The 14334-nt window shown below is 39.0% G+C and overlaps 1 protein-coding gene across 1 annotated transcript in view; it reads right to left on the bottom strand.

Annotated features, from left to right (window-relative positions):
• Positions 1–14334, bottom strand: part of LOC106592849 (rho GTPase-activating protein SYDE1) — a 113324-nt gene that overhangs the window by 6544 nt on the left and 92446 nt on the right. Inside the window, exon 7 of the mRNA XM_045687799.1 lies at positions 259–461. Coding sequence (XP_045543755.1) covers positions 259–461 — 203 coding nt within the window. The remainder of the gene's footprint in view (positions 1–258; positions 462–14334) is intronic.

Below are 14334 nucleotides of genomic sequence, written 5' to 3'. Positions count from 1 at the left end.
ACAGCAACACAATTAGACCCAACCAAATCACGAGAAAACAAAAAGATAATTACTTGACACATTGGAAAGAATTCATTTAAAAAAACAGAGCAAACTAGAATGTTATTTGACCCTAAACAGAGAGTACAAAGTGGCAGAATACCTGACCACTGTGAATGACCCAAAATTAAGGAATTTGAGAGAAAGATACAGAGAGACAGACAGAGAGAGAGACAGACAGAGACAGACTGACTGACAGAGAGAGAGATATGTACCCACCCTCTCTGGTTCAGGCAGACATTGCAGTAGAGCCACGGTGCTTTGAGAGCGCTGTACGTCTCCCTCGCTCCTGCCAGGAGAGGAAGTTCCAGGGGAGGAGCGAGAAGGAGGAGGTCTCAGAGACATGGCCTCCAAAACCACCTCGTACAAGGTCCTGGTGATAAGGGAGGACGGCAGCTCACGTAGGTAGTCCTTCAGAATGCCTGAACACAAACATCACAAGGAAGGAATAAAACTTCTTTTTTTTACGTTTCATTTGGTCAAATATATTGGTGAGGCTTCCTCTAAGGCATACAGGTATGTTTTATAAGTTGGTATCAGCAGTGTCGGGGAAGTTATTCTGGAAATATAGTTTTCCGACCTACCAATTACTTCACACTGGAAGAAGTTAAGCTACCCTTAAGAAAAATACAGTTTACTGAACTACATTTACTTTTGAACAAGTAGTTCACTACATCCAAACTACTTTGTGTAAAATGATCATACAGTATATAAATATGAAATGTCATAAGACTACAAATGGCAAGAATAGATCCCTTCGGGGTCATACAGTGCATTTGGAAAGTATTTAGACCCGTTGACATTTTTCCACATTTTGTTACGTTACAGCCTTTTTCTAAAACGGATTAAATTGTTTGTTTTCCTCATCAATCTACACATAATACCCCCATAATGACATCACAATACCCCATGACAAAGCGAAAAAACATTCTTTTGTATTTTTCTTTTGCACATTTATTAAAAGTTAAACAGAAATACCTTATTTACGTAAGTATTCAGACCCTTTGCTATGAGACTCGAAATTGAGCTCAGGTGCATCCTGTTTCCATTGATCGTCCTAGAGATGTTTCTACAACTTGATTGGAGTCCATCTGTGGTAAATGCAATTGATTGGGCATGATTTTGAAATTCACAGACCTGTCTATATATTTAAAATATATATATATATATATGTATATGTGTGTGGTTTTTGAGCTGTTCTTGTCTCATTAATGTTCTGTATTATGCCATGTTTCATGTTTTGTGTGGACACCAGGAAGAGTAGGGATCCTAATAAAATATAAAATACTCAATACCAAAAGGCACCTAGACTCTCAGACCATGAGAAACAAGATTCTCTGGTCTGATGAAACCAAGATTGAACCCTTTGGCCTGAATGCCAAGCGCCACGTCTGGAGCAAACCTGGCACCATCCCTACGGTGAAGCATGGTGGTGGCAGCATCATGCTGTGGGGATGTTTTTCAGAGGCAGGGACTGGGAGACTAGTCAGGATCGGGGCAAAGATGAACGGAGCAAAGTACAGAGAGATCCTTGATGAAAACCTGCACCAGAGCGCTCAGGACCTCAGACTGGAGCGAAGGTTCACCTTCCAACAGGACAATGACCCTAAGCACTCAGCCAAAACAACGCAGGAGTGGCTTCGGGACAAGTCTCTGAATGTTCTTGAGTGGCCCAGCCAAAGCCCGGACTTGAACCCGATCGAACATCTCTGGAGAGACCTGAAAATAGCTGTGCAGCGAAGCTCCCCATCCAACCTGACAGAGCATGTGAGGATCTGCAGAGAAGAAGGGGAGAAACTCCCCAAATACAGGTGTGCCCAGCTTATAGCGTCATACCCAAGAAGACTCGAGGCTGTAATCGCTGCCAAAGGTGCTTCAACAAAGTTCTCAGTAAAGGGTCTGAATACTTATGTAAATGTGATATTTCAGTTGTTTTTTTTAACAACATGTTTTTGCTTTGTCATTATGGGGTATTGTGATGTCATTATGGGGTATTGTGATTTCATTATGGAGTATTGTGTGTAGATTGATGAGGGATTTTTTTTTTTTGAATCTATTTTAGAAAAAGGCTGTAACATCAAGGGGTCTGAATACTTTCCTAATGCACCGTCTGTTAACAGAATGCTGCTACGCCCTCCGACAAACCATCAAACAGGTGTTATGTTCTAATTCTCAGAGTCATTTATTTATGAAATGCATATTGTTATATTTGGTAGCACTTATTTGTTTTTCCTTTGCCTCCAACCCCTTTTTCATGCGTGGAGCGGATTTGGGTGGGGCCACATAAGGGGACAATTATTATTATTTTTTATTCACAAAAGCTCTGACGAAGGCCGTGAGGCCGATACGTAAAGCTCTGACGAAGGCCGTGAGGCCGATACGTAAAGCTCTGACAAAGGCTGTGAGGCCGATACGTAAAGCTCTGACGAAGGCCGTGAGGCCGATACGTAAAGCTCTGACGAAGGCCGTGAGAACGATACGTAAAGCTCTGACGAAGGCCATGAGGCCGATACGTAAACCTTATTAAAGATCAGTGATACTATCAAAAGCAGTGTGCGGTTTTCTTTTTCATTCATCTAATTCTCAGAGTAAAACACTCAACGGACATTATGAAAGCTTAAACCAAGTTTAATTCTTCCCAAAGGGTCAATACAGCTGCATTCAGACAAAACATGTTTCCACCACCACTAGTGTTATATATATATATATATATATATATATATATATATATATATATATATATATATACTCCAATTTAGGCATTCCTCCTTCTCTCCAATCCTTACATCTTTTATGGTTCGACAGGAAGAGGAAGTGATGGGGTAATAAACCATTGTTTCTCCCTTAAGTGGATCTGACCTGAAATCAACCCCCTTGATGCCTAATCCAAAGATCTCCACCCGTATCCCCTATAGCGATCCTGTAACTTCCTACTATAGCGATCATGTGACATCCTCCTATAGCAATCCTGTGACTTCCTCCAATAGCAATCCTGTGACTTCCTTCCGTCAACCCAACACATTCCAAAGCCATCTGGCTCCTACAGATCACCATTAACTTCTGATGTAACAACCAGTCTATAGTCTCTGAGGAGTGATATAGTATTACTGATGTAACAACCAGTCTCTATCACCCCTCAGAGACTATAGTATTACTAATGTAACAACCAGTCTCTATCACTCCTCAGAGACTATAGTCTTACATCTGATGTAACAACCAGTCTCTATCACCCCTCAGAGACTATAGTATTACTAATGTAACAACCAGTCTCTATCACCCCTCAGAGACTATAGTATTACATCTGATGTAACAACCAGTCTCTATCACCCCTCAGAGACTATAGTATTACTGATGTAACAACCAGTCTCTATCACCCCTCAGAGACTATAGTATTACTGATGTAACAACCAGTCTCTATCACTCCTCAGAGACTATAGTATTAATCTGATGTAACAACCAGTCTCTATCACTCCTCAGAGACTATAGTATTACATCTGATGTAACAACCAGTCTCTATCACCCCTCAGAGACTATAGTATTACTAATGTAACAACCAGTCTCTATCACTCCTCAGAGACTATAGTATTACATCTGATGTAACAACCAGTCTCTATCACCCCTCAGAGACTATAGTATTACTAATGTAACAACCAGTCTCTATCACCCCTCAGAGACTATAGTATTACTAATGTAACAACCAGTCTCTATCACTCCTCAGAGACTATAGTATTACATCTGATGTAACAACCAGTCTCTATCACTCCTCAGAGACTATAGTCTTACTTCTGATGTAACAACCAGTCTCTATCACCCCTCAGAGACTATAGTATTACTAATGTAACAACCAGTCTCTATCACTCCTCAGAGACTATAGTATTACTAATGTAACAACCAGTCTCTATCACTCCTCAGAGACTATAGTATTACTAATGTAACAACCAGTCTCTATCACTCCTCAGATACTATAGTATTACATCTGATGTAACAACCAGTCTCTATCACCCCTCAGAGACTATAGTATTACTAATGTAACAACCAGTCTCTATCACTCCTCAGAGACTATAGTATTACATCTGATGTAACAACCAGTCTCTATCACTCCTCAGAGACTATAGTATTACATCTGATGTAACAACCAGTCTCTATCACTCCTCAGAGACTATAGTATTACTAATGTAACAACCAGTCTCTATCACTCCTCAGAGACTATAGTATTACATCTGATGTAACAACCAGTCTCTATCACCCCTCAGAGACTATAGTATTACTCTGATGTAACAACCAGTCTCTATCACTCCTCAGAGACTATAGTATTACTATGATGTAACAACCAGTCTCTATCACTCCTCAGAGACTATAGTATTATCTGATGTAACAACCAGTCTCTATCACTCCTCAGAGACTATAGTATTACTGATGTAACAACCAGTCTCTATCACTCCTCAGAGACTATAGTTATCATCTGATGTAACAACCAGTCTCTATCACCCCTCAGAGACTATAGTATTACTTCTGATGTAACAACCAGTCTCTATCACTCCTCAGAGACTATAGTATTACTAATGTAACAACCAGTCTCTATCACTCCTCAGAGACTATAGTATTACTAATGTAACAACCAGTCTCTATCACTCCTCAGAGACTATAGTATTACATCTGATGTAACAACCAGTCTCTATCACCCCTCAGAGACTATAGTATTACATAATGTAACAACCAGTCTCTATCACTCCTCAGAGACTATAGTATTACTCTGATGTAACAACCAGTCTCTATCACCCCTCAGAGACTATAGTCTTACATCTGATGTAACAACCAGTCTCTATCACTCCTCAGAGACTATAGTATTACTTCTGATGTAACAACCAGTCTCTATCACCCCTCAGAGACTATAGTATTACTAATGTAACAACCAGTCTCTATCACTCCTCAGAGACTATAGTATTACTAATGTAACAACCAGTCTCTATCACTCCTCAGAGACTATAGTATTACATCTGATGTAACAACCAGTCTCTATCACCCCTCAGAGACTATAGTATTACTAATGTAACAACCAGTCTCTATCACCCCTCAGAGACTATAGTCTTACATCTGATGTAACAACCAGTCTCTATCACCCCTCAGAGACTATAGTATTACTAATGTAACAACCAGTCTCTATCACTCCTCAGAGACTATAGTATTACTAATGTAACAACCAGTCTCTATCACTCCCTCAGAGACTATAGTATTACATCTGATGTAACAACCAGTCTCTATCACCCCTCAGAGACTATAGTATTACTAATGTAACAACCAGTCTCTATCACTCCTCAGAGACTATAGTATTACATCTGATGTAACAACCAGTCTCTATCACCCCTCAGAGACTATAGTATTACTAATGTAACAACCAGTCTCTATCACTCCTCAGAGACTATAGTATTACTCTAATGTAACAACCAGTCTCTATCACTCCTCAGAGACTATAGTATTACATCTGATGTAACAACCAGTCTCTATCACCCCTCAGATACTATAGTATTACTAATGTAACAACCAGTCTCTATCACCCCTCAGAGACTATAGTATTACATCTGATGTAACAACCAGTCTCTATCACCCCTCAGAGACTATAGTATTACTAATGTAACAACCAGTCTCTATCACTCCTCAGAGACTATAGTATTACATCTGATGTAACAACCAGTCTCTATCACCCCTCAGAGACTATAGTATTACTTCTGATGTAACAACCAGTCTCTATCACTCCTCAGAGACTATAGTATTACTTCTGATGTAACAACCAGTCTCTATCACTCCTCAGAGACTATAGTATTACCTGATGTAACAACCAGTCTCTATCACTCCTCAGAGACTATAGTATTACTAATGTAACAACCAGTCTCTATCACTCCTCAGAGACTATAGTATTACATCTGATGTAACAACCAGTCTCTATCACTCCTCAGAGACTATAGTCTTACATCTGATGTAACAACCAGTCTCTATCACCCCTCAGAGACTATAGTATTACTTCTGATGTAACAACCAGTCTCTATCACTCCTCAGAGACTATAGTATTACATCTGATGTAACAACCAGTCTCTATCACCCCTCAGAGACTATAGTATTACTTCTGATGTAACAACCAGTCTCTATCACTCCTCAGAGACTATAGTATTACTAATGTAACAACCAGTCTCTATCACTCCTCAGAGACTATAGTATTACTAATGTAACAACCAGTCTCTATCACTCCTCAGAGACTATAGTATTACTGATGTAACAACCAGTCTCTATCACTCCCTCAGAGACTATAGTATTACATCTGATGTAACAACCAGTCTCTATCACCCCTCAGAGACTATAGTATTACTAATGTAACAACCAGTCTCTATCACCCCTCAGAGACTATAGTCTTACATCTGATGTAACAACCAGTCTCTATCACTCCTCAGAGACTATAGTATTACTCTAATGTAACAACCAGTCTCTATCACCCCTCAGAGACTATAGTATTACATCTGATGTAACAACCAGTCTCTATCACTCCTCAGAGACTATAGTATTACTAATGTAACAACCAGTCTCTATCACCCCTCAGAGACTATAGTATTACTAATGTAACAACCAGTCTCTATCACTCCTCAGAGACTATAGTATTACATCTGATGTAACAACCAGTCTCTATCACTCCTCAGAGACTATAGTTTTACATCTGATGTAACAACCAGTCTCTATCACCCCTCAGAGACTATAGTCTTACATCTGATGTAACAACCAGTCTCTATCACCCCTCAGAGACTATAGTATTATCTGATGTAACAACCAGTCTCTATCACCCCTCAGAGACTATAGTATTACTCTGATGTAACAACCAGTCTCTATCACCCCTCAGAGACTATAGTATTACATCTAATGTAACAACCAGTCTCTATCACTCCTCAGAGACTATAGTATTACATCTGATGTAACAACCAGTCTCTATCACTCCTCAGAGACTATAGTATTACATCTGATGTAACAACCAGTCTCTATCACCCCTCAGAGACTATAGTATTACTAATGTAACAACCAGTCTCTATCACCCCTCAGAGACTATAGTATTACATCTGATGTAACAACCAGTCTCTATCACCCCTCAGAGACTATAGTATTACCTAATGTAACAACCAGTCTCTATCACCCCTCAGAGACTATAGTATTATCTGATGTAACAACCAGTCTCTATCACTCCTCAGAGACTATAGTATTACACTAATGTAACAACCAGTCTCTATCACTCCTCAGAGACTATAGTATTACTAATGTAACAACCAGTCTCTATCACTCCTCAGAGACTATAGTATTACACTAATGTAACAACCAGTCTCTATCACCCCTCAGAGACTATAGTATTACTGATGTAACAACCAGTCTCTATCACTCCTCAGAGACTATAGTATTACTAATGTAACAACCAGTCTCTATCACTCCTCAGAGACTATAGTATTACATCTGATGTAACAACCAGTCTCTATCACCCCTCAGAGACTATAGTATTACATCTGATGTAACAACCAGTCTCTATCACTCCTCAGAGACTATAGTATTACATCTGATGTAACAACCAGTCTCTATCACCCCTCAGATACTATAGTATTACTAATGTAACAACCAGTCTCTATCACTCCTCAGAGACTATAGTATTACTAATGTAACAACCAGTCTCTATCACTCCTCAGAGACTATAGTATTACATCTGATGTAACAACAAGTCTCTATCACCCCTCAGTGACTGTAGTCTTACTTCTGATGTAACAACCAGTCTCTATCACTCCTCAGAGACTATAGTATTACTTCTGATGTAACAACCAGTCTCTATCACCCCTCAGATACTATAGTATTGCTAATGTAACAACCAGTCTCTATCACCCCTCAGAGACTATAGTCTTACATCTGATGTAACAACCAGTCTCTATCACCCCTCAGAGACTATAGTATTACTTCTGATGTAACAACCAGTCTCTATCACCCCTCAGAGACTATAGTATTACATCTGATGTAACAACCAGTCTCTATCACCCCTCAGATACTATAGTATTACTAATGTAACAACCAGTCTCTATCACTCCTCAGAGACTATAGTATTACTAATGTAACAACCAGTCTCTATCACTCCTCAGAGACTATAGTATTACATCTGATGTAACAACCAGTCTCTATCACTCCTCAGAGACTATAGTATTACATCTGATGTAACAACCAGTCTCTATCACTCCTCAGAGACTATAGTCTTACATCTGATGTAACAACCAGTCTCTATCACCCCTCAGAGACTATAGTCTTACATCTGATGTAACAACCAGTCTCTATCACCCCTCAGAGACTATAGTATTACTTCTGATGTAACAACCAGTCTCTATCACCCCTCAGAGACTATAGTATTACATCTGATGTAACAACCAGTCTCTATCACCCCTCAGAGACTATAGTATTACTAATGTAACAACCAGTCTCTATCACCCCTCAGAGACTATAGTATTACTAATGTAACAACCAGTCTCTATCACCCCTCAGAGACTATAGTATTACTAATGTAACAACCAGTCTCTATCACTCCTCAGAGACTATAGTATTACATCTGATGTAACAACCAGTCTCTATCACTCCTCAGAGACTATAGTATTACTTCTGATGTAACAACCAGTCTCTATCACCCCTCAGAGACTATAGTATTACTAATGTAACAACCAGTCTCTATCACTCCTCAGAGACTATAGTATTACATCTGATGTAACAACCAGTCTCTATCACTCCTCAGAGACTATAGTATTACTTCTGATGTAACAACCAGTCTCTATCACCCCTCAGAGACTATAGTATTACTGATGTAACAACCAGTCTCTATCACCCCTCAGAGACTATAGTATTACTAATGTAACAACCAGTCTCTATCACCCCTCAGATACTATAGTATTACTAATGTAACAACCAGTCTCTATCACCCCTCAGAGACTATAGTATTACTAATGTAACAACCAGTCTCTATCACTCCTCAGAGACTATAGTATTACATCTGATGTAACAACCAGTCTCTATCACCCCTCAGAGACTATAGTATTACTAATGTAACAACCAGTCTCTATCACTCCTCAGAGACTATAGTATTACATCTGATGTAACAACCAGTCTCTATCACCCCTCAGAGACTATAGTATTACACTGATGTAACAACCAGTCTCTATCACCCCTCAGAGACTATAGTATTACATCTGATGTAACAACCAGTCTCTATCACTCCTCAGAGACTATAGTATTACTAATGTAACAACCAGTCTCTATCACCCCTCAGAGACTATAGTATTACTGATGTAACAACCAGTCTCTATCACTCCTCAGATACTATAGTATTACATCTGATGTAACAACCAGTCTCTATCACCCCTCAGAGACTATAGTATTACATCTGATGTAACAACCAGTCTCTATCACTCCTCAGAGACTATAGTATTACATCTGATGTAACAACCAGTCTCTATCACCCCTCAGAGACTATAGTATTACTCTAATGTAACAACCAGTCTCTATCACTCCTCAGAGACTATAGTATTACTAATGTAACAACCAGTCTCTATCACTCCTCAGAGACTATAGTATTACTTCTGATGTAACAACCAGTCTCTATCACCCCTCAGAGACTATAGTATTACATCTGATGTAACAACCAGTCTCTATCACCCCTCAGAGACTATAGTATTATCTAATGTAACAACCAGTCTCTATCACCCCTCAGATACTATAGTATTACTAATGTAACAACCAGTCTCTATCACTCCTCAGAGACTATAGTATTACTAATGTAACAACCAGTCTCTATCACTCCTCAGAGACTATAGTATTACATCTGATGTAACAACCAGTCTCTATCACCCCTCAGAGACTATAGTATTACTAATGTAACAACCAGTCTCTATCACTCCTCAGAGACTATAGTATTACATCTGATGTAACAACCAGTCTCTATCACTCCTCAGAGACTATAGTCTTACATCTGATGTAACAACCAGTCTCTATCACCCCTCAGAGACTATAGTATTACTAATGTAACAACCAGTCTCTATCACCGCTCAGAGACTATAGTCTTACATCTGATGTAACAACCAGTCTCTATCACTCCTCAGAGACTATAGTATTACTTCTGATGTAACAACCAGTCTCTATCACCCCTCAGAGACTATAGTCTTACATCTGATGTAACAACCAGTCTCTATCACTCCTCAGAGACTATAGTATTACTTCTGATGTAACAACCAGTCTCTATCACTCCTCAGAGACTATAGTATTACATCTGATGTAACAACCAGTCTCTATCACCCCTCAGAGACTATAGTATTACATCTGATGTAACAACCAGTCTCTATCACTCCCTCAGAGACTATAGTATTACTTCTGATGTAACAACCAGTCTCTATCACCCCTCAGAGACTATAGTATTATCTAATGTAACAACCAGTCTCTATCACTCCTCAGAGACTATAGTATTACATCTGATGTAACAACCAGTCTCTATCACTCCTCAGAGACTATAGTATTACATCTAATGTAACAACCAGTCTATATCACCCCTCAGAGACTATAGTCTTACATCTGATGTAACAACCGGTCTCTATCACCCATCAGAGACTATAGTCTTACATCTGATGTAACAACCAGTCTCTATCAATCCTCAGAGACTATAGTATTAATCTAATGTAACAACCAGTCTCTATCACCCCTCAGAGACTATAGTATTACATCTGATGTAACAACCAGTCTCTATCACCCCTCAGAGACTATAGTATTACTAATGTAACAACCAGTCTCTATCACTCCTCAGAGACTATAGTATTACTAATGTAACAACCAGTCTCTATCACTCCTCAGAGACTATAGTATTACATCTGATGTAACAACCAGTCTCTATCACCCCTCAGAGACTATAGTATTACTAATGTAACAACCAGTCTCTATCACCCCTCAGAGACTATAGTATTACATCTGATGTAACAACCAGTCTCTATCACCCCTCAGAGACTATAGTATTACTCTAATGTAACAACCAGTCTCTATCACTCCTCAGAGACTATAGTATTACTAATGTAACAACCAGTCTCTATCACTCCTCAGAGACTATAGTATTACATCTGATGTAACAACCAGTCTCTATCACCCCTCAGAGACTATAGTATTACTAATGTAACAACCAGTCTCTATCACCCCTCAGAGACTATAGTATTACATCTGATGTAACAACCAGTCTCTATCACCCCTCAGAGACTATAGTATTACTAATGTAACAACCAGTCTCTATCACTCCTCAGAGACTATAGTATTACATCTGATGTAACAACCAGTCTCTATCACCCCTCAGAGACTATAGTATTACATCTGATGTAACAACCAGTCTCTATCACCCCTCAGAGACTATAGTATTACTAATGTAACAACCAGTCTCTATCACTCCTCAGAGACTATAGTATTACATCTGATGTAACAACCAGTCTCTATCACTCCTCAGAGACTATAGTATTACTAATGTAACAACCAGTCTCTATCACTCCTCAGAGACTATAGTATTACTTCTGATGTAACAACCAGTCTCTATCACCCCTCAGAGACTATAGTATTACTAATGTAACAACCAGTCTCTATCACTCCTCAGAGACTATAGTATTACATCTGATGTAACAACCAGTCTCTATCACTCCTCAGAGACTATAGTATTACTTCTGATGTAACAACCAGTCTCTATCACTCCTCAGAGACTATAGTATTACATCTGATGTAACAACCAGTCTCTATCACCCCTCAGAGACTATAGTATTACATCTGATGTAACAACCAGTCTCTATCACCCCTCAGAGACTATAGTATTACTAATGTAACAACCAGTCTCTATCACCCCTCAGAGACTATAGTATTACTAATGTAACAACCAGTCTCTATCACCCCTCAGAGACTATAGTATTACTAATGTAACAACCAGTCTCTATCACTCCTCAGAGACTATAGTATTACTAATGTAACAACCAGTCTCTATCACCCCTCAGAGACTATAGTATTACTAATGTAACAACCAGTCTCTGTCACACCTCAGAGACTATAGTATTGCTAATGTATCAACCAGTCTCTATCACCCCTCAGAGACTATAGTATTACTAATGTAACAACCAGTCTCTATCACTCCTCAGAGACTATAGTATTACTTCTGATGTAACAACCAGTCTCTATCACTCCTCAGAGACTATAGTATTACATCTGATGTAACAACCAGTCTCTATCACCCCTCAGAGACTATAGTCTTACATCTGATGTAACAACCAGTCTCTATCACCCCTCAGAGACTATAGTATTACTAATGTAACAACCAGTCTCTATCACTCCTCAGAGACTATAGTATTACTAATGTAACAACCAGTCTCTATCACTCCTCAGAGACTATAGTATTACATCTGATGTAACAACAAGTCTCTATCACCCCTCAGTGACTGTAGTCTTACTTCTGATGTAACAACCAGTCTCTATCACTCCTCAGAGACTATAGTATTACTTCTGATGTAACAACCAGTCTCTATCACCCCTCAGAGACTATAGTATTACTAATGTAACAACCAGTCTCTATCACTCCTCAGAGACTATAGTATTACTAATGTAACAACCAGTCTCTATCACCCCTCAGAGACTATAGTATTACTTCTGATGTAACAACCAGTCTCTATCACCCCTCAGAGACTATAGTATTATCTAATGTAACAACCAGTCTCTATCACCCCTCAGATACTATAGTATTACGAATGTAACAACCAGTCTCTAGTAATACTAATTTTATAATGTAACAACCAGTCTCTATCACCCCTCAGAGATTATAGTATTACATCTGATGTAACAACCAGTCTCTATCACCCCTCAGATACTATAGTATTACTAATGTAACAACCAGTCTCTATCACTCCTCAGAGACTATAGTATTACTTCTGATGTAACAACCAGTCTCTATCACCCCTCAGAGACTATAGTATTACATCTGATGTAACAACCAGTCTCTATCACCCCTCAGAGACTATAGTATTACTAATGTAACAACCAGTCTCTATCACTCCTCAGAGACTATAGTATTACATCTGATGTAACAACCAGTCTCTATCACCCCTCAGAGACTATAGTATTACATCTGATGTAACAACCAGTCTCTATCACTCCTCAGAGACTATAGTATTACATCTGATGTAACAACCAGTCTCTATCACTCCTCAGAGACTATAGTATTACATCTGATGTAACAACCAGTCTCTATCACTCCTCAGAGACTATAGTATTACTAATGTAACAACCAGTCTCTATCACTCCTCAGAGACTATAGTATTACTAATGTAACAACCAGTCTCTATCACCCCTCAGAGACTATAGTATTACATCTGATGTAACAACCAGTCTCTATCACTCCTCAGAGACTATAGTCTTACATCTGATGTAACAACCAGTCTCTATCACTCCTCAGAGACTATAGTATTACTTCTGATGTAACAACCAGTCTCTATCACCCCTCAGAGACTATAGTATTACATCTGATGTAACAACCAGTCTCTATCACCCCTCAGAGACTATAGTATTACTTCTGATGTAACAACCAGTCTCTATCACTCCTCAGAGACTATAGTATTACTTCTGATGTAACAACCAGTCTCTATCACCCCTCAGAGACTATAGTATTACTAATGTAACAACCAGTCTCTATCACTCCTCAGAGACTATAGTATTATTAATGTAACAACCAGTCTCTATCACTCCTCAGAGACTATAGTCTTACATCTGATGTAACAACCAGTCTCTATCACCCCTCAGAGACTATAGTATTACTAATGTAACAACCAGTCTCTATCACCCCTCAGAGACTATAGTCTTACATCTGATGTAACAACCAGTCTCTATCACCCCTCAGAGACTATAGTATTGCCAATGTAACAACCAGTCTCTATCACCCCTCAGAGACTATAGTATTACTAATGTAACAACCAGTCTCTATCACCCCTCAGAGACTATAGTCTTACATCTGATGTAACAACCAGTCTCTATCACCCCTCAGATACTCTAGTATTACTAATGTAACAACCAGTCTCTATCACTCCTCAGAGACTATAGTATTACATCTGATGTAACAACCAGTCTCTATCACCCCTCAGATACTATAGTATTACTAATGTAACAACCAGTCTCTATCACTCCTCAGAGACTATAGTATTACATCTGATGTAACAACCAGTCTCTATCACCCCTCAGAGACTATAGTAT

This window comes from Salmo salar, chromosome ssa01 (assembly GCF_905237065.1).
Source record: "Salmo salar chromosome ssa01, Ssal_v3.1, whole genome shotgun sequence".
Taxonomy (NCBI): Eukaryota; Metazoa; Chordata; class Actinopteri; order Salmoniformes; family Salmonidae; genus Salmo; species Salmo salar.
This window is presented reverse-complemented; position numbering and strand designations above follow the sequence as displayed.